This window comes from Alosa pseudoharengus, unplaced genomic scaffold, assembly GCF_046254945.1.
Source record: "Alosa pseudoharengus isolate Yale_2024_CS ecotype anadromous, Long Island Sound unplaced genomic scaffold, YU_APseudo_1.1 YU_APseudo_1.1_scf_4, whole genome shotgun sequence".
Taxonomy (NCBI): Eukaryota; Metazoa; Chordata; class Actinopteri; order Clupeiformes; family Clupeidae; genus Alosa; species Alosa pseudoharengus.
The window spans coordinates 39,358,719-39,381,826 of NW_027468774.1; the positions used below are offsets into that span (position 1 = coordinate 39,358,719).

General features: G+C 43.2%; 2 protein-coding genes across 7 annotated transcripts in view; one reads left to right on the top strand and one right to left on the bottom strand.

Annotated features, from left to right (window-relative positions):
- Positions 1 to 171: 171 nt before the first annotated feature.
- On the top strand, positions 172 to 13,802 carry rrn3 (RRN3 homolog, RNA polymerase I transcription factor). The gene is made up of 18 exons (XM_076266247.1): positions 172 to 262; positions 490 to 620; positions 730 to 786; positions 876 to 965; positions 1,061 to 1,190; positions 1,295 to 1,354; positions 1,455 to 1,518; positions 1,625 to 1,694; positions 1,780 to 1,878; positions 2,443 to 2,535; positions 2,858 to 2,990; positions 4,792 to 4,922; positions 5,043 to 5,173; positions 5,344 to 5,528; positions 6,041 to 6,149; positions 8,843 to 8,995; positions 9,674 to 9,761; positions 12,169 to 13,802. Exons 2-18 carry the CDS (start codon positions 525 to 527, stop codon positions 12,319 to 12,321), a joined length of 1,842 nt encoding a protein of 613 aa, XP_076122362.1. The 5' UTR covers positions 172 to 262; positions 490 to 524; the 3' UTR covers positions 12,322 to 13,802.
- Positions 8,947 to 23,108, bottom strand: part of LOC143102566 (syntaxin-binding protein 4) — a 58,666-nt gene continuing 44,504 nt past the window's right edge. For 3 of the 6 annotated variants that reach the window (XM_076266244.1, XM_076266242.1, XM_076266246.1), the window contains 9 exons: positions 22,848 to 22,975; positions 21,873 to 21,965; positions 20,899 to 20,964; positions 20,295 to 20,483; positions 19,179 to 19,295; positions 18,777 to 18,826; positions 18,430 to 18,560; positions 17,272 to 17,326; positions 15,079 to 16,500 (listed from right to left, as the gene is read on the bottom strand). In XM_076266244.1, the coding sequence (XP_076122359.1) occupies positions 16,455 to 16,500; positions 17,272 to 17,326; positions 18,430 to 18,560; positions 18,777 to 18,826; positions 19,179 to 19,295; positions 20,295 to 20,483; positions 20,899 to 20,964; positions 21,873 to 21,965; positions 22,848 to 22,975 (875 nt within the window). In that variant the 3' untranslated portion in view covers positions 15,079 to 16,454. Of the gene's footprint in view, positions 9,021 to 15,078; positions 16,501 to 17,271; positions 17,327 to 18,429; positions 18,561 to 18,776; positions 18,827 to 19,178; positions 19,296 to 20,294; positions 20,484 to 20,898; positions 20,965 to 21,872; positions 21,966 to 22,847; positions 22,976 to 23,108 lie in introns of those variants that run through there. The other 3 variants (XR_012982607.1, XR_012982606.1, XM_076266245.1) reach the window with 3 other exon arrangements.

Genomic DNA, 23,108 nt, shown 5'->3' on the forward strand with positions numbered 1-23,108 from the left:
AGCAGCATAGCAGAGGCCTATAATTGTTTGTGCACTGAAGATTTTACCTCTCCACTGCTCTAGATGGCAGGGTACCCTTTTGGTTTCATTGTGGAACCAGATTTAGGCCTACTGTATGCTTTTGTTCTATGGTAGGCAGGCTTAGTGACTGACGTGTTTCCTGTTGTGAAAACCTGAGCATGTTGGCACATGTGTTATGCCCGAAATTGTTTAGTTTTTCGTTACATTAAAAGGGTTTTTGTTACGACTCATACCCGTCTTTGTAAGTATAAGTGAAATATGCTACCATAGCGTAGTAGCACAAATAGTAAAATATAGAGATAGCAGGGTTACAAAATCTCAGCTGCGATATGCTAGCGTTAGCAAGAAAGCTGCACGTAAACTTACTTCACATGCTTAACAAACTAGTGTGGTTTCTTTGTTTGGTGAAATAAGTGTAATTTTATGGTACACTAATGTATTATGATCATCTTCATTGCCACTTCATAGAAAGTTAAACTGAGCTGAGGATTCGAGTCAAAACCATGGAAGTGGACGGTCGGGAATTCCTCAACACTCCTCCAATGAAAACAGTGCGCTTCGGCGATTATGTTGCCAACACGTTGGCTAAATTTAAAAAGGTATTGTAAAGTGTAACAGTATGGCAGTAACATACATGTGATGTGACGGCTACATCTTGAGAGAATTAGCATTTGTCTCTGGACTCAATGCCATGGTTTTGTATTGCAGGGTGACAAAGGAGATTACGAACTACTCAAGCATCAATTGACAGACCCTGACATAAAAGTAGGTGACGAATTTCAGTAGGCATACACAATTGTGGAATGTGGCAATAACTTTTTTTTTATATACAATTGCTTTCTCTCTCTCACCAGGACGCTCAGATAATAAATTGGCTACAAGAATTCAGGGCGTGTGTCACTCAGTTAAACAAAGACCACGAGCAACTTATCTACGTTGTCTTGGTGAGCGAACCACTGGGATTGAATATTGCATCCGTATACAGAGATGAAACTTATGGAATAGGCCTTTTTAAAACCGTAATTTGTTATGTTTGCAGCGACTTCCTTGGCTGGGACGGAGTCAAGCTGTTGTGGATGAATATCTGTCTTTCCTGAGCAACCTTGTATCTGCCCAAACTGTGTACCTCAGGACTTGTCTCAAAATAGTCGTCTCCAATTTTACGCCTGGTTGGTGGTCACCTCATCTCTTCGTCCGCTTGGTCTTACAGTTTGGGCATGGTATTTCTGACTTTGCACTGGTCTTTTTTGTAACTTCTCTTTTCATTCTGCAGCAAGGGTGCGAATCCGGGAGGGCGATGTGGATATTTCTGATTCAGATGATGACGATGAAAGTGAGTACATCGGTGTGAGTCTGGCATGGAATAAACACAGAATTCAATAGTGCTGTTTGATGCTTAAATTAAAAAACTCAATTTTCCCCCCTCATGTCAGACCTCCCTAGGAACTTTGAGCACTGTCATCAAGCCTTGCAAATTATTTCAAGATATGTTCCATCGTAAGTGTTCTTTTGATAAGTCACTGTTTAATCATGCAAAATTATGTAGTTCATATGTGTTGCTTGAATATGTCGTATTCTCAGTGGTGGACTTTTTTGCCTACAGAACAAGTAGATTCTTGATGCCAATTCTCACTGATCACTTCCCTTTTGTTCAGAAGTCTTCAAGAACTCTTGTAAGTAAGAGGTTGCCATGATTCTGTAATGTTTCTGACAAATTGTTTGACAAGCATCAGACGGAAATTGTTGTTTTGTTTTCAGGAGTGTTACGTTCATAACCTGCTAAGAATCACAGTGTACATCCCAACTCTGCGACGAGATATGCTGGAACTCCTCATCAGTAAAATGCTGACACTGGATGTGAGTTAATCCGTTCTATTTGACTTGTTTTCATATAGCCTTCATATAGCACTGATGCTGATGTGCTGTGTTGGCCATTATGTTTGTTAGGGGTACTGTTTGGTAGACTAGTTGCTAATCCAGTCACTTCCTGTGTGCTGTTTCTTGTTCGTAGTTAGTGCAGTATTATTTACATTTATTGATATAGCAGACACTTTTATCAAAAGTGACTTACATATTATATTATATGTCAATTATATTACAAGGGCCATTGTCCCCAGAGCAACTAGGGGTTAAGTGCCTTGCTCAAGGGCACAACAGTGAAAGCCGGGAATTGAACGCACAACTTTTCAGACTACTGCATGCTACCCCAGCTCTTTATTTATTGAGTGTTTATTATTGCGCTTCTCAACCAGAAGGGCACCCCGAGAGTAAATCTTGTTAAGGGTACCTTTAAGCGTCGTGGTTCTCGGTCTCTTGGAAAGCTGGCAATAAGAAACAAAGTACACGTGACACAAATTGGATGTAAAACATTCCATATACTCAAAATCTAGTGTTTAATGTGGGCATGTCTGTGTGATCTAGGTGAGTGCGTCCCGTGTTGAAATTGAGGACATGGAAGAGAACGCTGAACAGAAGAGCGACGAAGCATCGCAGGACGAGTGCCTGTTTGATATGGTAGGTCCGTGTAGCTCTGCTGTCCTTGGTAGAAAACCCTGCTGCACAGAATGCTAATCACGCAGGGCTTGCACGGGTGAGTCTCTGGCATAAATATGAGCTCTGACATCACTCTGTCCTTGACTCTGAAGCAGAGCATTTTACATGACTGGAAGCATACTAATGAAAGTGACTGGAATGAGCTTCGGCGTGAACAGGAGGATTTTTAGAGGAAATCCAAAGCCACCGTATCCGCACTAACACCTGACATAAATCCCAAAAGTCCTACTCCGATTGTGACAAGTCATCCCTGTCCTTGTCTGCCCTCTGCTGCCCTTTGCAGGATGAGGACACAGATTCGGGTCTGGCCCCCACCCCTCCAGACTGCACAGCGATGGCCCACCCTGTGGCGGAGCGCCTGGACACACTGATGGGGGTCCTGCTGGCCTTCATTAAGGACGTGTGCCACCAGAATGGTAAGAGACACAATATGGACTCCACAGTACTGAAGCCACTATGCTCCATGATTTTTACACCCAATTGGCATTTACTATAATATGAACCATTTGAGCACTTTGGAATGGTTTTGCTAATGAAAGGATGGAGGGGGGGGGCAATATTTGTCTCTTAACCCTTAGAACCCTAAGCTGTTTTTAGGGCATTTTCACTACCTTTATTCATAAGGATTTATTCTGGTCATTGTAAGTGCCACACACATATATTATATATTGTTTTTTTCAGGAGAGTTTAGGCTATTCAGATCTGCCATCATTTCATGTATTAATACTAGCATTGATTTTATTTTGATTTTTAAAGAATTAAAATATAAAAAGTGTATTATAAAAATTATTATATTTCGACATGTATCTCACCACAGCAAGCTCACAGCTCTACATGCATTTCATGTGTGTGTAGGGCAGACTGTCCTGAATCGGGCAATATAATTGCCATGTTGGAGGGATACTCTGGGGCTGAGCAATTTACAGAAATATTTGCTGTGTGATTTACGGAAATAAATGCCATTTTTTATTTAGTGATGAAAAATGACCTTTCTGCGCTCCATATCTGTGACACGAACTGATCTGACCTGACTTGACCCGAGGTTGCGTGTTAGCCTGCGTGCCTGTGTGTATGCAGTCATAATAATTCTCAACTCTTTACTGCATTGCCATGAACAAAGTAAAGGCAAAAAAGGTGTTTATTTGTTGAACAAATTGGGATGCAATGTGAGCCTTGAATTGGATGCCATGCAGGAATTTGCTAGGATCTCAAAACCGGAATATGAACATGCTTTGCCATAGAGAAACACATGATAGCATTGGATTATAAACATGCTTTGCCACAAGAACAGACAAAAACGTGGGGTAAGTCCAGCTATATGAAGTTATTATTTTGCTGTCACTTCGTCTGTTTTATAACCCAGAAGGATGTACTTGGTATCAAATGATAGCTCTGAGTCTCTTCTTTCATCTGACATGCGTGGCATATCTATGCGATCACGGGTCCGCGAGTAATTCAAACGAGAGTAATGAGTGTGCAGCTTGGTTTGTGTACATGACGTTATTATTTTGCAGTCACTTCGTCTGGTTTTATAAGCCAGAAGGATCGATAAACATGGTACCAATGGATAGCCCTGTGTCCCCTCTTTCATCTGATATGCTTGCCATATCGATGCGATCACGGGTTCGCGAGTAATTCAAACTAGAGTAATGTGTGTGCAGGTGAATGCAGAGAAGTATAGACTGTAAATATGATGCAATTTGATTTAATTTCATGATTTTTTTAAATTTTCATACTTGATCGTACAGACACGTGTGTAGTCTCGTTGGAAAGCCCCACTTCTGCTCTGTCGTGCAATAAAGGTTTCATCTCGCTGCGATGAACCGTTCCGGAGCAATGTAACAGAGAAGAAAGGGTGTGTTTTTTGACGCACTTTGCGTCAATCGGGTTCTAAGGGTTAAACTAAATGACATCCCATACAACACCCTCAGAACACACAGCAAAGTCGAAAGGGATTCTGGAGGTCCTTCCATCTCCATGCATCAGGTGAGATGGAGCTGGATGGAGCAAAGCCCTGTTGAATGGCCTGATGGTACCAATGACAAGACAGGAGCAGAAGCTAAAAAGGAGGCTTTTTTTTTGGTCTCTTTCAACCCAATTGATACTTTATGGGCAGCGACACACAGTACAGTTAGAATTGATCTAGAACAAACACACTGAACTCGGCCCGAAAATATGCTAAAGGTTCCTGCTAAAACCTGTGCTTCCCTGCCGCAGCTGTGCTGGAGCTGGAGAGAACCAAAGCGCTGTACCGGGACCTGCTGGCTGTGTTTGACAAGCTGATTCTGCCCACGCACGCCTCCTGCCACGTGCAGTACTGCGTCTTCTACCTCTGCAGCTTCCGCCTGGTGGGTATTGACCGAGGGCGTAGTTTTACTGTGCGGTTCCTGGTATTTAATTGCTCATTTGTTGGTTTAAATCCTCACCCTATGTTTATTTGTTGTGTGGGTGTGTGTTTTGTGTCTCAGGGGCTGGCTGAAGCATTTCTAGACCACCTATGGAAACAGCTGCAGAGCCCATCCCAGCCGTCTGTGTTGAGACAGGCAGCAGCCGGCTACATGGGCAGCTTCCTGGCACGTGCCAAATTCCTGCCCGTACCGTAAGTCGTCAGCCCCTTGTGGCCTTCACTGTGCTGCTCTTGTAAGGAGGTGGCTATAAGGCGAAACTGAACTCTTGAGTTTCTTGTCACTGCTTGAGTTTCTTGTCACTGCTTGAGTTTCTTGTCACTGCTTGCATGTGACCTCCATCTGCCTGCTCATCTCTCCTCAGCACGGTGAGAGCGTGTCTGGACCTGCTGGTGCCATGGCTACATCTCTACATCGACAGCCAGGACGCAAGCTCGCGCTCCTTCTGTGATGTGACGCTCCACGGGCCCTTCTACGCCGCCTGCCAGGCCATCTTCTACACGATGGTGTTTAGGCACAGGGCGCTCGTGGAGGGCAACATGAAGAAAGGTGAGACCAGAGTGGAGCCGTGGGTCAGGGTTTCCCGCAGAAAATGTTAGTCAAGGTGGTACGGTGGCGGTTGCACTCTTTTACAAGTGCGGAGCATTTATGCTTATTTTCATGCAGGCTGTCAGACTGTTGCCCTGCAGCCTGTTCCGCAAGTCTGTCTTGATCTATACACGGAGAGTGAATGTAGTTTTGATTATTTTATACTTTTATACATGTTGCGCTGTTGTGTTGGTTAGCTGGTTCCTGGATAAGCCTTTTAATCTATGCAATACATTAATGTGTTCATGCTCTGGAAAGTTGTCTGTACTTTAAAATAAGTTAAGAAGTCAAGAGGTGATGGTACTCTTGGTGTAGTCTATGTAGTATGTGATTACGTTATTCCATTAGGACACCACATTTATGAACCATGTTTATAAAGCTTTGTTCACCTGTTCCTGTATTTGGAAGTGAAGAACTGAGTATAGTTACATTGAATACAGTTGTATTGACTTCAGTATTCTGGGTGCCTTTAGGGCTGGCGTATCTACAGAGCCTGAATCTGGAACGTATCGTCATGTGCCAGTTAAACCCGCTCAAGGTCTGCCTGCCCGCCATCACCAACATGTTCGCTGCCATCACCAGGTACGTGGTGCACAGCATCTCCGTGTCGTCATGGTAACCTTGCCCCCCCCCAACAGTCCCAGACACAGAGCCCTCATGTCAGCAACTGGCAACAAGCAAATGCGGATGTTGACTTGTGTGACACCACTGTGTTGCTGACCCACCCATGATTGCACTTTTTTGCACTTTGGATTTTCCTCACACATTTCTCAAATCGAAAAAATGATCGCGACAAGATTAAATTAGCTTTTGTTTGTTTTCAGGAGTGTTGTGTGTAGCGAAGTGTCATGTGAGCCAGTTATTATAGAAAAGCTTTCTGAAAACGACTATTAATGGGAACTACGATGGGAAAGCTCTAGGGGTTGGGCGATGTCCTCTTAATTGGCATTTGACGATGTGTACAGTAAAACATCGTGATGGACAATGGTGATATTGTCTAGGGAGGGGGGGGATTGATTATAGTTACACTAATTACCATATGTCTAGATACAGAAATAAATGTATAGAATTCTACATAAAATGACATAACTTAAAGTGGACAGCTAAGAGACATAGGCTACCTCAGTTGTGTGCAAGATCTGCTCCAGTGAAATCCGTGTAAAAGATGAACAGACAACCAATCTGAACATTTGCTTGTGCACCAACCAGTGAAATACATTGGCAGCCTTAGCTGAGCCTAGCAAAAAAAAAAACCTTAAGACTACTATCACGATCACTCATCTAAAATCTTCAGTAAGCTAATCTGTAGGCTACCAACCTCATACGCTACACATCTCATTCCATGTTATTGCCGGCCATGCCGACTAGAGGAGCTGGGGCGCGTGCAGGAATTATTCTTTTGGTACGCACACCCATCTATGGTTTCTTAAAAACATGGTGGAGAAGAACGCATTTGGCGCTTCAGTGCTGTAGCCTCGGAAAAATATTAGAGCTATACGTGACAATCTGCAAAAATTTCCTCTAGTTGTAATAATAATAATTCATTAGGACTATTTTCTGCTAAAATATAAAAAATTTAAGTTCAATGTAGGCTACAGTTAGCCTGAAAAATCCAGACCCTGGTAATCTAGAAAGATTACGGGTCTGCCCTAGAACAATGTAATTGCCCAACTCGAGGGGCGGCAACAAGCATGCAGGCAGCCGTGGCCTACTGGTAGCACTTCACGGACCTGTAACAGGAGGGTTGCCGGTTCGAACCCCGATCAGTAGGCACGGCTGAAGTGCCCTTGAGCAAGGCACCTAAACCCCTCACTGCTCCCCGAGCGCCGCTGTTGTTGCAGGCAACTCACTGCGCCGGGTTTAGTGTGTGCTTCACCTCACTGTGTGCTGTGTGTGTTTCACTAATTCACGGATTGGGATAAATGCAGAGACCAAATTTCCCTCACGGGATCAAAAAGAGTATATATACTTATATACTTTAAAAATCTCACTGCACGCAATTGGATAACACTAGACCATGTTTACTCTGAATGATTTCGGACTTCGACGCAATCGGATAACACTACGACCAATGTGTATTGTCCTCCAACGTTGCAGCGCTGTCTTCATCAGTTTAGCTGGTTCCCAGCAATGTGGGGTAAAAGTAGTGTGCATCATTGCTCATTGCCAGTGTCTTGCAGAGACAATTCCATTGTGCTCTCGCGAGAAACTAACTGGATTTCCAGGGTAGCTACAGTGCAAGACATGTTAAAAAAGACAATAACAATGTCACAATCAGGAATTATTTTTATTTGAATAAGACGGTAGTTTTACATAGACTAATTAGTGCTTTATTTGAATAAGACGGTAGTTTCACATAGACTAATTAGTGCTTTATTTTGCGCACTCTGGCTGACAGTCCTGCATATGCATCAGTTCTAGGTTCAATTTCATTTCCAGTGAAAGTTCTTATGTGTTAGCCTATGTTAAAGCGGGGTCAATAGAATTACTGCGTGTGTGGGGGCGTGGCATCACAATGGTTGCTTCCCATCATGATGTCCATCAACCTTCACGATGGATGATGACCTCGTCCATCAGCCCAACCCTAGAAAGCTCTTCTATCAAGATCTATTCATACTGAAGCAAAGCATATGGTTGACGTAGCTTTTCTAGCATTTAAAAAAAAAAAATTCAAAGTCTTTTTCAAAAATCAAAGTCTTTTTATTGTATTTTCATATACAACAAACAACGGACACATAACCCACAACCCACCCACCCACATCGCACCACTACTGGAAAAAAAAGAAAGAAAAAAAAGGGGGGGTATATATCAAAATCACAGCATACAGATTGACATATTATAAAGATAACAAAAAAAAAACAAGGGGGGAGGGGACGTTCACATTATACAATGTCATTAAAGTCCATCTGTTCAACCAATGTAAGAACAGGTTGCCAGATATTACTGAATTTAATGTTATTACCCTGTAAATAATAAAGAATTTGTTTAAGTGTTAAATAGTGCATAACATTGTTAATCCAGTGTTTAAATACAGGTGGAGACATATCCTTCTATTTTAATAAAATGATGTGTCTGGCCAAGAGAGTTGTAAATGCTATCCTAGCATTTTAGAATGAACCTGTGCTAATTTCTTTTAAACTATAAGATGTAAAATGTAATCTTGTGGACTTACAAGGCTTGAAAGGCTTAACTATACCCCTGAAGACAGGAAGCTATGTGAACCTGTCTGACCAGTCTAAAGCTCCTTATAAAGCTTTGTGTCGTCTGTCCACAGGAAGTACCAGCTCGTCTTTTGTTACACCATCATCGAGCGCAACAACCGCAGCACACTGCCTGTCATCCGGAGCTCAGTGGGGGGCAACTCAGTGTCGGCCAACACCAACCCTCTGGACAGCTTCTTCCCCTTTGACCCCTACCTGCTCAAGAGGTACGCTGGGAAGCATGTACTCCTCCTGTAAATCAACCCCAAAAGAACATGACACCTTTTAGAGAAATTAGCTTATTTGCTGTCTACCCCACAGTTAGACAAAAAGATATATACCCTAACCCTTCTCTTCTCTGACATGTACGCCATGTATGACCTTCTACCCTTGTGCGCTGATTCAGTGCAGTGTTGTGTGAGAGAGGGAGTGCCTACTGTAGCTAGAGCCGCAAAAGCCATTATGTGCATCTTAAACTGATGATGCATGGGGCATCTTTTAACAATATCTTAAAGGACAAATCTGGCACAAAATGAACCTAGGGGTTAATAACACACGTGTACCAAGTTCGACCATTTTCTGGGATTTATTTTCATGCTAATCGAATGTGACCAGTTTTATTAGTTTTATAAACCGCTGATTAGCTTATAATGCTAGCTAAAGTAAAAAAAAAATAGCTATATCTATACTACTAATAAGGCTTAAAATAGCACCACCAAGTTTGAAATCAGTCTGACAAATTATTCGAGAGATATGGGAATAACACACAAACACACACAGTGACAGATCTTCCAGTCATTAATAGATAGATATTTCTGTTTGAGTGAGAATGTTTACAGTTCACTGTATAGCTTGTATGAGAGTTTGGTTTTGCATTGGTTTGACCTTCCTCCCGCCGTTCCCAGGTCAGGGAAGCTGATTGAGCCTCTATATCAGGTGTGGGAAGAGCCCTCCGACTACATGGTGGATGCCCCGAAGAAGGATATCAGAAAAGTAAGTGCAATTTTGAGGTGAAACCTAACTTCAAGTGATGAAGCATGAACTGCTGGTTTGGTGGTAATGTCATGTGGATTGTGCAGAAGCATGTTTGAAATCCTTCTGTTAATTCCTCCAAGAGCATTGATTTATAGCAGAGTCTTAATGTTTGTCATTAAGCCATGTGGCTTGTGTCTCCTTGTTCATCTCCAGTGACAAATAGTGTGGTTTCATTGACACAACTGCCAACTGCTGTCTTTCTGTTTATGTCAGATGTTTGAGATGTCAAAGCTTGTTGCATCTTGTTGACCACACACACACACACCCACACACACCTACTGTATGCTGATGTTTCTCTCTACTTCAGTTGCCCCATGACAAGCACACAAGGACTGTGTATATGCACAGCAATCATCTGACTATTAACTTAGTCAGAACTAGATGTACCGCAGAGCGGTACAAAATATGACCGCCGCCCAGTCCAGCACATTTTTTCCACAAAAATAAATCACGCTGAAAGGCCTATATGATTCTAACTGTCTCACTAAATTGCATTATCCACACTCAATTCTCACTGATATCTGCTAGACAACAAGTACCAAAACATGATTAGTTCATAGATTTCACATGTAAAATTAATTTTATACAACCCCACCTCCATCTTGCCTGTTCATAATTCTTAGAAATTCTTGAATTGTGTGCATGTGTGCATGTACATGTTTATGTTATGTGTGTGTGTGTGTGTGTGTGTGGGTGTGTGTGTGTGTGTGTGTGCGTGCTTGTGTGTGTGCCTGCGTATGTGCCTGTGCATGCAAGCGTACATATGTCTACTGTGTGAGTATGTGTCATACGTATGATTACTGTGAATGTATGTGTGTGTGTATATCTGTTTGTGCACATGTGTGCACATGAAATGGGTTAACATGACCCCTGGAGGCAAACATACGGAAAAAAATGGTCATCCTAGGCCCTACAGTTCTCAAGATATTCACAGAGAACTGTGTCTGCCCTACCCTCCTTTCGGGGGGTCCAGTCCAGCGGGGGGGCTACAGATCAAAACGAAAAACGACGGTTCCATGCTATCCATGTGGGGTTACATGCCCACCAAGTTTTGTGTACCCCGGTCTTTCAGTGTCCCGGGAATCCTTGTTGGTGTACGTCACTAAATGTACACATACATTATTTTATTGTAAGGCCCCCCATGAACGAAAGTACACAAAACTTGGCATGCATTCGGAGGGTGTCATAATGATCCTACACTTTTAATTTCGTGCAGTTTTGACCTTGTCAGCCAGAGATATTGTGATGAAAACACCTCATTTTTTGCTTTTTAATTTTTAACTAGGTGGCGCTATACATGAAATAAGTGGTAATGGGATGGGTTGACATGCCCCCTTAAGACCAACATACATAAAAAAGGTGGACCTCCTAGGCCCTACGGTTCTCGAGATATTCACAGAAAACTGTCTCCGGCCACCTACAGGCCAGTTGGTGTATAGTAACATAAATTAATTTATTGTGTGGCCCTCCATGAACGGAATTCCATGAAACTTGGCGTGCATACAGAGGGTGTCATAATGATCCTACACTTCCAATTTCGTGCAGTTTTGACTATGTTAGGTCACAGATACCTACGATTACAACACCTCATTTTTACTTTTTTGTGTTTAACTAGGTGGCGCTATACATGAAATGAGTGGTTTTGGAATGGGTTGACATGGCCCCTTGAGATCAACATACAAAAAAAAATGGTCCTCCTAAACCTTACGGTTCTCGAGATATTCACAGAAAACTGTGTCTGCCCTACCCTCCTATCGGGGGGTGCAGTCCAGCGGGGGGGCTACAGATCAAAATGAAAAACGATGGTTCCATGCTATCCATATGGGGTTACATGCCCACCAAGTTTCGTCTACCCCGGTCTTTCAGTGTCCCGGGAATCATTGACAGAAATTTGGACATGCGAAAAAGAAAAAATATTCTGACTAAACCTATATGACCGCCGCTTTGCTGCGCAGCGGTCATAATAAGACAATTGTTATTATGGTTGTTTACATGTTGTTAATAGAATATTCCGTTCATATTCCTGTTAACATGTACACAGCATAGTTTGATTACAACAGAGCAAAGATTGATTGAGGTTGATCAAGGTTCTAAAGGTTCTGTAATTAGCATCCCACATTTCTTTCACAATTTGTTCTGCTCCGTAAGTTGTAACAGGATGTTCTAATGCAATTAAGGTGTATGTTATACATCCTTACGATACACTTCAATAATGCGATAATAATAAGATCGGAATACCCCGCGTCTTCAATTATTCAATTATTGCTTTTTCGAACAATGACCTCATTCGAGTTGAGGCAAGCAGGCTGATTTCTCAGTGTAGTGTCACGCCCCCTAATGGCCCCTGTGTGTTTGCTGCTCTCAGGCCTCGGTGGAGGAGGAGGATGACTTCCTGCAAGGCGAGACCCCGCAGATGGACACGGTCATGGGCATGACCCCCGGCTCCTTCGAGGCGCACCTCCGCAGCCCCAGCAGCGTGGGCTCCCCCCCGCTCGCCTTCCTGCAACGGCCCTTCTGAACCACCGGCCAGCAGTTGGCGTGATGTGGTCAGCCACCTCTAACACCTGACCCCCCTGCACAGCGCTCTTAGACGAGGGCCACAGCAGTGAAGTTCACTCTCAGCCTAAAGCTTGGATCTTTGTATCACGAAAGCTCAAGTGCATGCACGCACGCATGCATGAATGAATGCATGCGTATGTGAGTGTGTGTGTGTGTGTGTGTGTGTGTGTGTGTGTGTGTGTGCTTATGAATTTGTGTGTGTGTGTTCGACACTAAACCCCTGTGGACGGGTTTTGAATGGAAAGGTTTGATGAAATGGGTCTTTTATGGACATATCTCTGAAGTCCAGTGGCCCGTCTCTGCTTGGACATGGTGGCGATAGAGATGTCTATGTTTCTCTTCTGTCTGACCAAGGGATGGTTTTACTTCGGACTGTCATGATATTATGATGCTACATGAATGGGGAAATACAGAACTTTGCTTTTCAGGACCACATGCCGAGAGATTGCGCAGATCCGCAGATCTGGCCTTCAGGAGGAAGGCCTGAAGCTGACCTCTGGCTCCATTTCTAACATACCATGTATATTACGGTGTTTTACAAATGGGTCTGTAGCTGTCCTCTGCATCTGTGGTCACTACGATCACCTCAAGGACCGACAGGTGTATCTCATGCGGCATGGCAATGGTGGGGATCCAATCATAAGGGCAAAGATTGTGTCAGTGCTGTTCCTGGAAATCTCAGCATCACTGATGTGGAGACAGGAATCCCTTAAATATGAATAAGGGATCATTTATGAGTAGGAGTCAAGAAATCTCTTAAATATGGATACGGGATCATTCATAAGTAGGAGTCAAGGCTGGTCCGTGATCAGCACTCTTACACTTCTCAGATGTGTAGACATTTAGAGATGTAAATAATGTTCTGTTGAACCTGATACAGGTATGAATCTGGATTGTTATGTAGCGAAGTCACATAATGGGTAATGCATTGTTTATAAATTGTTATAAATTCTTTATAGTTTGCGGATAAGTTTAACAGGATGGTTTATGGAACTTCATTCATTCTGTAGTCCTTGCATCGTTTACACTGTTGTTAACATGACAATTAAAGGGACTTAATTGTTTTAATTATCTTCATAATCAAAACAATATGAAAATAATGATTGATGTTCTTGTCTACTTGTATTTTCTTTTACAAAATAACAAGTTTGTTGTAAATCCTAGACTTCAAATCCCTGTAACATTGGTTGATATTGAACAGTTGAAATATTCATTTAGTATGTACTTTTGGATTTACATTCAAATACAAATACTTTGCTGACTGTAGATTAAGTTGTCCTGAAAAAAATCTCCATGGTGCAATTGTCATGTTCACATTAACTTCTGTCTCTCCTGATTGCAATGTCTTCTTATTTATCTTAATTTATAGATGCTGTAACAAACGTTGCACTGTTGGAATAACAAGCTCTATTAAAGCTGCAAAGCAGCACTCTCAGACTCGCTCATGTAACTCTATACATGATGAAACTGACACCCAGATGCAGTGAGGCAACGTTATGAATGCCTTTGCAGCTGCATGTAGCATCGGTTTATATAAAGCAGTGGCCAGGGCAAGCTGTTGTGTTTAACTGACTGCACACACGAGTGCTCGGCATGTGTTTGCATGGAATAGTGCACAGCTAGAGAGGCTGAGCCCTCCCACCCCCTCACCTTGAAAAAAGCCACCCACCGCTACAACTCACCAAAGAAAATGCACAGTGCACACAACTATTAAGAGCACTCCCACTAGTGATGGGCAAATGAAGCTTTGGTGAACTACTAAACCACAGCAGTGTGAAGCTAGCAACACTAATGAAAAATCCAATATGGTTGCCACATGTGGATTTTCAACATAAAAGTCCTTACCCAAACCAGTATATGTAACCAAAAATATTGGTTTGCTAAGGACTTTTATGTTGAAAAATGTATGTGTGGCAGCCATCTTTTTGCTTTTCAGCTAGTGTCGCTAGGTTCACACTGCTGTGGTTCAGTGGTTCACCAAAGCTTCATTTGCCCATCACTAACTCCCAGTAGTCTCCACACACACAAGCAATTTATGGAGTTTCACTTGCCAGCCCTTTAGAAATGCCCTGCTTTGGAAGAAGAGTTTGCATGTTCGCAGAGACAACTTTTCTGCACTAACAACCTTTTTTATATGAACATCTACAGAAGTCAGGAACATTAATATTTTTACAGAAATTTTGTCTTATCGTGATGTAATATATTTTATATTGCCTTATTGCGCAATTGGTTGGATTACAGTAGGGCAAGTTTTAGTGACAATAATGCGAGCTTGAGTAGTAAACAGTAGGCCCCACGTTTTTATTTTCCACCACACCAGGGTGTAGCCACTCAGACAGACAGGGGATTTGGAGATGATGGGTGGCAAATCCTCAGCTCCAGTGGGTGCCAGTGTTCACCTCTGCGGTGCCAAGCATGTAATCATACTGCTGACACGGAATATGGCAACGCTGGGATGTGCCCTTGCTTTGCAGGGCAGAGTTCTGACTGCAAAAATCAGATCTGCAGAGCGATATTAAACTGTAATAAATTCTTAAGATATTATATGGCAGTCACAGGGGGTTGTATGAGTTTCTGATGACAATTGTTTACAATTCTAGAGAGGATACTAGTATAGTATAAAGATCTGACTATCTGACTGTGTCTTTGTAAACCATGAATGATTTAATATGTAGTGTTCCTATATACGGCACACATAAATGCCCAGAAACAACTCTGAAACTGCTTGTTCGTGCTTTAATAAAAACAATACAAGAAAAGATATTTAGGCCACACATATGATGCAAACTAATCAAACTTACAGGACTACATATCAGCAGTTTTTAAAGCATGTGCAGTTATTAATATAAACAGAATAAATCTTACACAAAATGTTTTATGGTTATGATAAAAGCTCCACTGATGTCTTTATGATATTTCAACGTGATACAGAATATTTTACACCGTCTTATTTATTGACATTTCTATGAACCCAGACTAGTATTCTAGTAACTGTTGGTAATGAATACAGGTTGATATTTCAAACCATGCACACTTGTTGTAAATATATATGTTTATATATAATATGTACCAGTGGACATGGCATTTGTAAATGTACCACTGTATGACCTTAAAGGATGAGTTCTTCACATCATGACAACCAAAATCCTCTCCAAGGACATTGTGTTAACAAGAGCTGTATTCACAAATGACCAGAGGGACTGCAGTGACACCGGCACACGCACACACACACACACACACACACACACACACACACACACACACACACACACACACACACACACACACACACACACACACACACACACACCTCTAATGATACCAAGTTGACACTCAGAAATACTAGTACATTTTTCCTCTTAGATGTGTTCACAGAAGCACCAGTGTTATGTAACTGCAACTGTGAAGCAGAATGGAGTTCCACATAGACATGGAAAGTGACATCAAGAAGGGGGAGGGGGGTGTTCTTGAAAGGCAAGATTTACAAAGTTTATAACTAGCAACTGCATACAGTAAGCCAATCATTTGCCAGGCAAGTCTAAAGCTTCTCTTCATAAAAGCGTGGACTCAAAATACAAAATATTTATAATGTCAGAGCACTTCTTAGAACAAATACAAATATGCATCATATCAAATGATGAGATGTGTGTGGTCTGGGTAATTAAAATGAGTGCCCTTTGAAGACTTCTGTACATAAGAACTTCTTGGCTATTTATTTCCTGTGATGCTGTTGCACCATGGGACATGTAGTCCTTGAGGTGACCTTGGGCTGTCTGCCTTTTCATTCAATAACAAGTAATCATTCTCCATCTGCATTCTCACTAGAGTGCAAAAGCACTCTGCCTGCATGGTAACAAGGTACATTGAATACTTACAAGATACAGTTGTATTAGAAAAAAAAACATTTTTCCTCTATATAGCTTTCAATCAATCGGTAATGCAATCCAGAAAAAAAATAAAGCTTTCAACTAGTTAACATCAACAGGACTTACAAAGCTTCACAGTCTTTGTCTCTACAGTTCTGTCTCTGGTCAGTCAATGCCATATCCTCTGAGTCCACTGATCTAAGTGATCTGCTTTGTATCCAGTCATCTAGAGACACTGCTTGTCAGGAGGTGGCGGCCACAGAGTTGGTTGTCTGTGGGAGAACAGAGTGAGACATGATCAATTAATAAACATAAATGCATCCTACTCAAGAGGGAGTAATTACAGTTATTTAATTAGTCAATCGATTGAGTCACTGAATTAAATGAGTTTTCCCAGGGCGATTGTTTTTAGATTGTAAGTGTTTGAAGATACAACTGCATTTAAGAATAGTAAAACAGTAAAAGTACAAAAGACAGTAAAAATCCCTAAGGGTTCCAAAACTGCTGCATCATTCTGACACCTGCTGAGCTTCTATTTTGCTTCCTTCTCCAATTTCAACAGCAAAGCTTAAGCCATAGTGCTCTCTGACAATGGATTTCACAGCGGATGTCACCCTCTCAAGTGCAGCTCACATTTTCTCGCTCTCTTTCCCTCTCCCTCCCTCTCTTTCTACCACTCTCTCTGTCTCTGTTTTTCTACCACTCCCTTACTTACTTTCTTTCTCCCTTTCTCTTTCTTTCCACCTCTCCCTCTTTCTTTCTCACTCTCTCTCTCACACACACACACACACAAACACACACACACACACACACACACGCACACACACGCACGCACACACACACACACACACACGCACACGCACACGCACACGCACACGCACGCACGCGCGCACACACACACACACACACACACACACACACACACACTGCTGCAGGGGTGAGGAGACAGATACAGAGAGATGCTGACAGGTTGGTTTTCTGGTGCCTCCAGCCGGCCACAGGGACACCAGCGTCCTCTGCCAGCGTTTGTGGTGGACACTCACTCTGCACAGCGCTCCTTTCCTGCCTCCTCAGCGTCGCTCCGCACCTCCGCGCCGCCTGAGTGGCAAGACCAGACAAGGGGAGAAAAACAGACACACGATGTGAAGTGTGTTTCAGTTCACGCTCCTGCACACACTACCATCTGTGCTTGTTGAATAAGCCAGGCTGCAGAGACTCTGAAAAAAGCTGGCTACTGGTAGCAAAACACAGCCACACAGGGGTATACATTTGCATGTGTAAACAGAAACGTGTGACCTGTGTCAGAAGGTCAAGAGACATATTGTAGATTCATGCATGGGTTGTCTCATAAATTTCAAACACACACACACACACACACACACATAAATACACACACACACGCTAAACTGAAAAACAATTTCACCCCTGCATGAAGAGACTGCATCGTCTTTGCATATGGTCACAGATAAGAAGATTGCATAATCTTGGCATAATATGTTCCAATCACACATTCGAAACCAGACAGATTTGTACCCCATCTATCACCATAGCGGCGGACCAGAGCACCTCACACACAATCACGGCAGGGGCTCTTTAATCTCCTCATCTAACTGGCATCTTAGACGGCATGGCAAGATTACCGTCGTCCAGCGCTCTCATTTCACGTCTCTCGGTTTGCTGTATCTTTCCTCTCATCTGTTGCTGTTACTTCCTTTCTTGAACGCAGAGCTTTATTTAGCAGTATTTATTTATCAGTAACGTCATACATTTGGCATGTATTCGTATCAACAAAGTATCACCGTTAGCCTGAAATCCACAGAACAGACAATTTACATGAGTATCTCTAGATACAAGGTTGGCAGTTATCCACCATCCTATCCTAACAATGCACCTTTTATGAAGCTCACACTGTTGTTTACTATGTGCTATGTCCCTGTATAGTTCATCTCTCTTCAGTAGAGGCACCCAATCAAACTATTGCTATTCACAGACCTAGACATGTATAATGAAGGTCGCAAGAGGATCAATTAACATTCAATCTTAAAAACATGTAGGTCGCATTCAGACTGGACACCTACACACTAAATAACCACTCAATAAATGGGTTTAAAGGTCTGTCTGAAAGGGGTGCAATGCATTCATCTGATTGAACATCCCACACGCACACACACAACCCACACGCATACACACACATCCCTCACCTGGGGTCTCCACACACAGGGAGCACACACCGTCCACCAGCTCCTTGGCTTCCGCTGCCAGCTGGCACGCCTGGTCTGGGATGGGCGACGGTGTGTCTGGGCTATCAGCGGCCTGGGACGACCGAGGGCTCCTAGGGGATGGACAGAAACGCATCAGCACAGGATCTGATTTTACATGTTACTTGCTTTTACTGTAAAGTGAGGCAGCATGAAGAGTGAAGTTTGACTTCAGCCAAGTATTTACCCCAAAGTGCTGCATTAACACAACAGTACATTAGATCAATTGGGGTTTCAATTTTACTGAAAAATACTGACAGTCTGGGGCAAAAACACCCCCTTCTACTTACCCATTTTCCATCCCGAATAATGTTGTGGTGGAGAGAACTTTATGTACATTCTGTGGAGAGGAAAAAAGCATGCAGACACTAAGTTCAAATGCCTTTATCAGCCTTTCAGTTTTCAGGTTTTTTATATGGCATGACTGAGGAGATGGACTCTTGCTCTGCTCTCCTCAGCTGCTAGGTGGCAGTGCAGCACAGGAACAACAGTGTGGCTGTCACCCACAGGCACCTGACATGTCAGCTCCAAACTGATCATTTCAACCAACTATCAGGCAAATATTCAAACTTTATTTATCATGGGCTTCATAGCATTACATTACTCATCAGTATAAATAGTTGTATAATGTTTCCTTTGGTGTTCAGCTGTAATTCTATTGAGTTCAGTCAGATGTTAGGAGGATGGGGTACCTGAGCGAACCCCAGCAGTTTCTTGTTGGAGATCTCCAGGTGTTTACGTGTCAGCTCAGACTTCCTCAGCTGGTTGTCGATGGCTGAAAGCTTCCTATTGAGCTCCATCACGTCCTCCTAACACAGAGCACACATGGAGTTCAGCCCTGTGCACATAACTATAGGAACGTCACCTATTACCAACCGTCCCGTATTTCCAACCTCTTATGTGTATGTGTCACTTAATATTAATTTCTATACAAACCAAGACGGCGAATTTCTAAAGAAACGCAAGCACCCACACCATAAGTGTATCTAAATTAGCTATGTACCAAAAATTACATTTTACTGGGACTCGAAGAGCTGTAAACAGTCTTGTAAGGCTGCATGTACAAAATACGCTTGGAGCTCCAGTGGAATTTTGATTTGCAACGAGAATTCTCGGTCTAACCGTTGATGTGCCGTGAGAAAGGTTGGAAATAGGCACCAACCAGCCCAGCACTAAACTCCGAGCGTGGTAAACAAAATCGGATATTTCAGGCAGTAAAAGCCCCAGTAAGAACCAAACTAGATTTTGTTCAAATCTACACACCTATTGCTACTGAAAAATGTAAGGTTAATTTATCAAATGTTATTTTGAAGTATTAAAAAACATTGTGGTTTTAGAATTTTCTAACAAAAGGGTTAGTAATTAGTGGTTTTACGATACTTCTTGACCACAGAACCAACAAGCTATTTTTCAGTTTTCTTCCTTTAAATTCGCCTCCTTAGAATTCTTCCTATGACTTCCTACAACGTATGACTTCCTTCTTATCCTAGACTTCCTTCCTATCCTAGAATCTTCACTTCATGTTTCCAAAGAGTATGTAAATATGTGTGTGTGACACATTAGACTTTGGCAGTCATTCAAGTTAGGGTCCTATGACTAGACTCAGGCTTCCTCAGATGAGGAAGTCTGAGGAAGGGCTTGTCCCGAAACGTCATGGATTAAAAGAATATATTTGCTTTGGAGCGATTGGTGTGCGGACTTTTCTTCACAGTTACTCCCTATGACTGTAACCTTGGACATGAAACACTTCCATCACAGAGCCAGTCTCTTGACGTTTGGAGCTGGACTGTTGGTGAGGCATCCTGTACCTTGGTGGCCTCGAGGCCCCGCTGCTTTTGGCCGGCCAGCTGGTTCTTGAGGTCTTTGATCTCGGCCTCCAGCAGCTGGATCACCTCCTCGTAGTCCTGCTCGGCGCTGTTGGACTGCCGCGGGCCCGCCTCGGCCACCTGCAACTTCGCCTTCAGACTCTTATTCTCCTCCACCGACGCTGTGGCCTTCTGAATACACACACACACACACACACACACACACACACACACACACACACACACACACACACACACACACACACACACACACACACACACACACATCACAGACAGACAGCAAAAAAAGGATATGGGTCATCATATCATACAGCCTGCTGTGGCATTTCTCTTTCCCATGTCTCCCTAGTTACACTAAAGAACATGCAATGGAATGGAATAGTTGAACTAACATGTACAAACAAACATACACTGACCCCAGATGGATTCTACAGATAGAATGTAAATGTAAATAGTCGGTGTGGTACATGTATATGTGTTCTCTTGGTCTCTCTCTCTGATACAGCTCATCTTCTTGCTTTTATAGGATTCTGTTCACCATGCTGTCCCCAAGCTGTTTCCCGCAACCATGTCTTGTGACACTTACCTCTGTCGTCTTCTGAACTTCCTCTTCCAGCACTTTCTTACTCTGTTCCTTGTCCTTCAGGAGCACCTAGGAGAACGATAGCATTTTATTCTCAAACACACACCCATGGAACCTCACACCAAATCAATGGGATATCCGCCAACAACCTGAGGAGGGGTAAATTGTGGTTAATGTATGATGCATTGGCCTCGCTTAGTAATGCTTCATCAATAATAAAAGGCCCTGGTCAAACAGAACTAGATCAGGGTGGTCTGAAATGCATGCATATGCAACCAACTCCTGTTCCAGTCTTAAGTAGTGTATGAATATGTAGTGAAGTAGTCATTAATAGGGAAGAACGGACATGCTGAATCAGTGCAGGGGTATCAGTATCAGAAGACGCAGAGGTAAAGGGAAGTGGCAGCATACGCCACCAAACTGGAGGAAGTAGGAGATGAAATAACACCAATCAGGACGGGGACCTTCCATGTGAAATCAACTAGGGGTTCCCTTCCCACCTCAATTTCATCTTCTAGTGGATCAGTATGATGGACAAATCCCAAATATTAGAGCCATGGGGGGGAATATTTATAACGTTACAGGCGTTTGGACAGAGAGGGGGGTCAATGAGAGAATACTGGTTGAATTGACACAGAATAGTCTGAGGTGACAGATTTGGCGCCACTGGTCAGCCGTGGCCCACTGGTCGGGGCTCAAACCGGCAACCCTCCGGTTACAAATCCAGAGTGCTAACCAGTGGGCCACGGCTGCCCCTAAGAAAGTGCATGAGTCCATCACGAGAGTAAATGAGGGAGAGAACTCCGAAAGGAACGAGAGTAAATAAGGGAGAGAACACCGAAAGGAACGAGAGTAAATGAGGGAGAGAACTCCGGAGAAAGTGCATGAGTCCATCACGAGAGTAAATGAGGGAGAGAACACTGGAGGGAGGTGGTGAGAGAGAGAGAGAACAGCACGTCATCAGAGACGGTGGTCACCTGGAGCTGCTTCATGTGCTGCTGCAGTTGCTTGACCTCTGTCTGGAAGTGTTCCAGCTCCTCCGTGCTGTACCGGCACTCCGACTCGTACGTCTGACAAACACACACAGACACATGGGAATAAGCACTCTTGCGTGTGTGTGTTTATGGATATGTGTGTTTGTATCGTTTGTGTGTGTGTGTGTGTGTGTGTGTGTGTGTGTGTGTGTGTGTGTGTGTGTGTGTGTGTGTGTGCATGCACGCGCATGTGTGTCTATGTGTGTGTGTGTACATGTATGTACTGTATGTCTACACATGTGTCTGTGTGTGCATTTGTGTGTGTGTGCATGTATGTAATATCCTATGAGTGAATCTAAGTCTCTAAATACAGCTTCGTACCACTCTCCAAAACACACAAACACAAACACAAACACACACACACACACACACACACACACATATATATGAATGTCTTTTGCTTCCCAAAGACAGGCCGGCTTTAGTTATTAGCGTTTATTCAGCAAGCACATGAGCCTGTGGGACACATCCCTGTCTCCCACTGCAGAATAGGGACTCCCTGGCAATCGAGGGTTTAAGCCCTTGAAAGGAAGCCTTGATAATTCCCTTGTGCTGACTAAAATTTCCTTTAAAAACACTCGCACTCAAATCTTCTCATTTTTAACTGACAAAGTTGAACAAGTCAAGTTTTTAAATGGCAGGACAGGAAAAACTGTCACTGTCAGTGGTGCTGAATGTGCCAAACAACAGGATGGTGGAAAACGAGTCGTAAAAAGACTGCTCTGTGTGTGTGTGTGTGTGTGTGTGTGTGTGTGTGTGTTTGTGTGTGTGTGTTTGTCTGTAAGCATGGCTATTTCTATGCTCTTGTGTGGACCAGGGTGTGACAGTCTGGGGGCACATTACTCATCGCTTAAACATGACCCCTGTCACTCGCAGCAGTAGCCCAGGTGTGTTGGCTCAGGTGTGTGGCGTACTCACTGGAGAGTGAAAGGCGGAGGTGTCCATCAGACTGGCGGCCTCCTGGTAGGAGAACATGAACGGCCCCTGGGACAGGCCCGCTTCCTCCAGCTTTTCTGGGAACACCATGCGGGTGGCCTCCACGAAGTCTGACACACACACACAGCAAGACAAGAGGGTGTGTTGTTACATACACAGGTTTCAAAAGCTCACAAGAGTGTACAAGAGAGAGAGAGAGAGTGTGTGTGTGTGTGTGTGTGTGTGTGTGTGTGTGTGTGTGTG

What these genes read in the sequence shown, in the direction of transcription:
- rrn3 (XM_076266247.1), top strand. Translation starts at nt 525, where the DNA reads ATGGAAGTGGACGGTCGGGAATTCCTCAACACTCCTCCAATGAAAACA. An exon ending in TTCAGATGATGACGATGAAA is followed by an intron (nt 1,355 to 1,454) that starts GTGAGTACATCG and finishes CCCTCATGTCAG; the next exon opens with ACCTCCCTAGGAACTTTGAG. An exon ending in ACCTCTGCAGCTTCCGCCTG is followed by an intron (nt 4,923 to 5,042) that starts GTGGGTATTGAC and finishes TTTGTGTCTCAG; the next exon opens with GGGCTGGCTGAAGCATTTCT.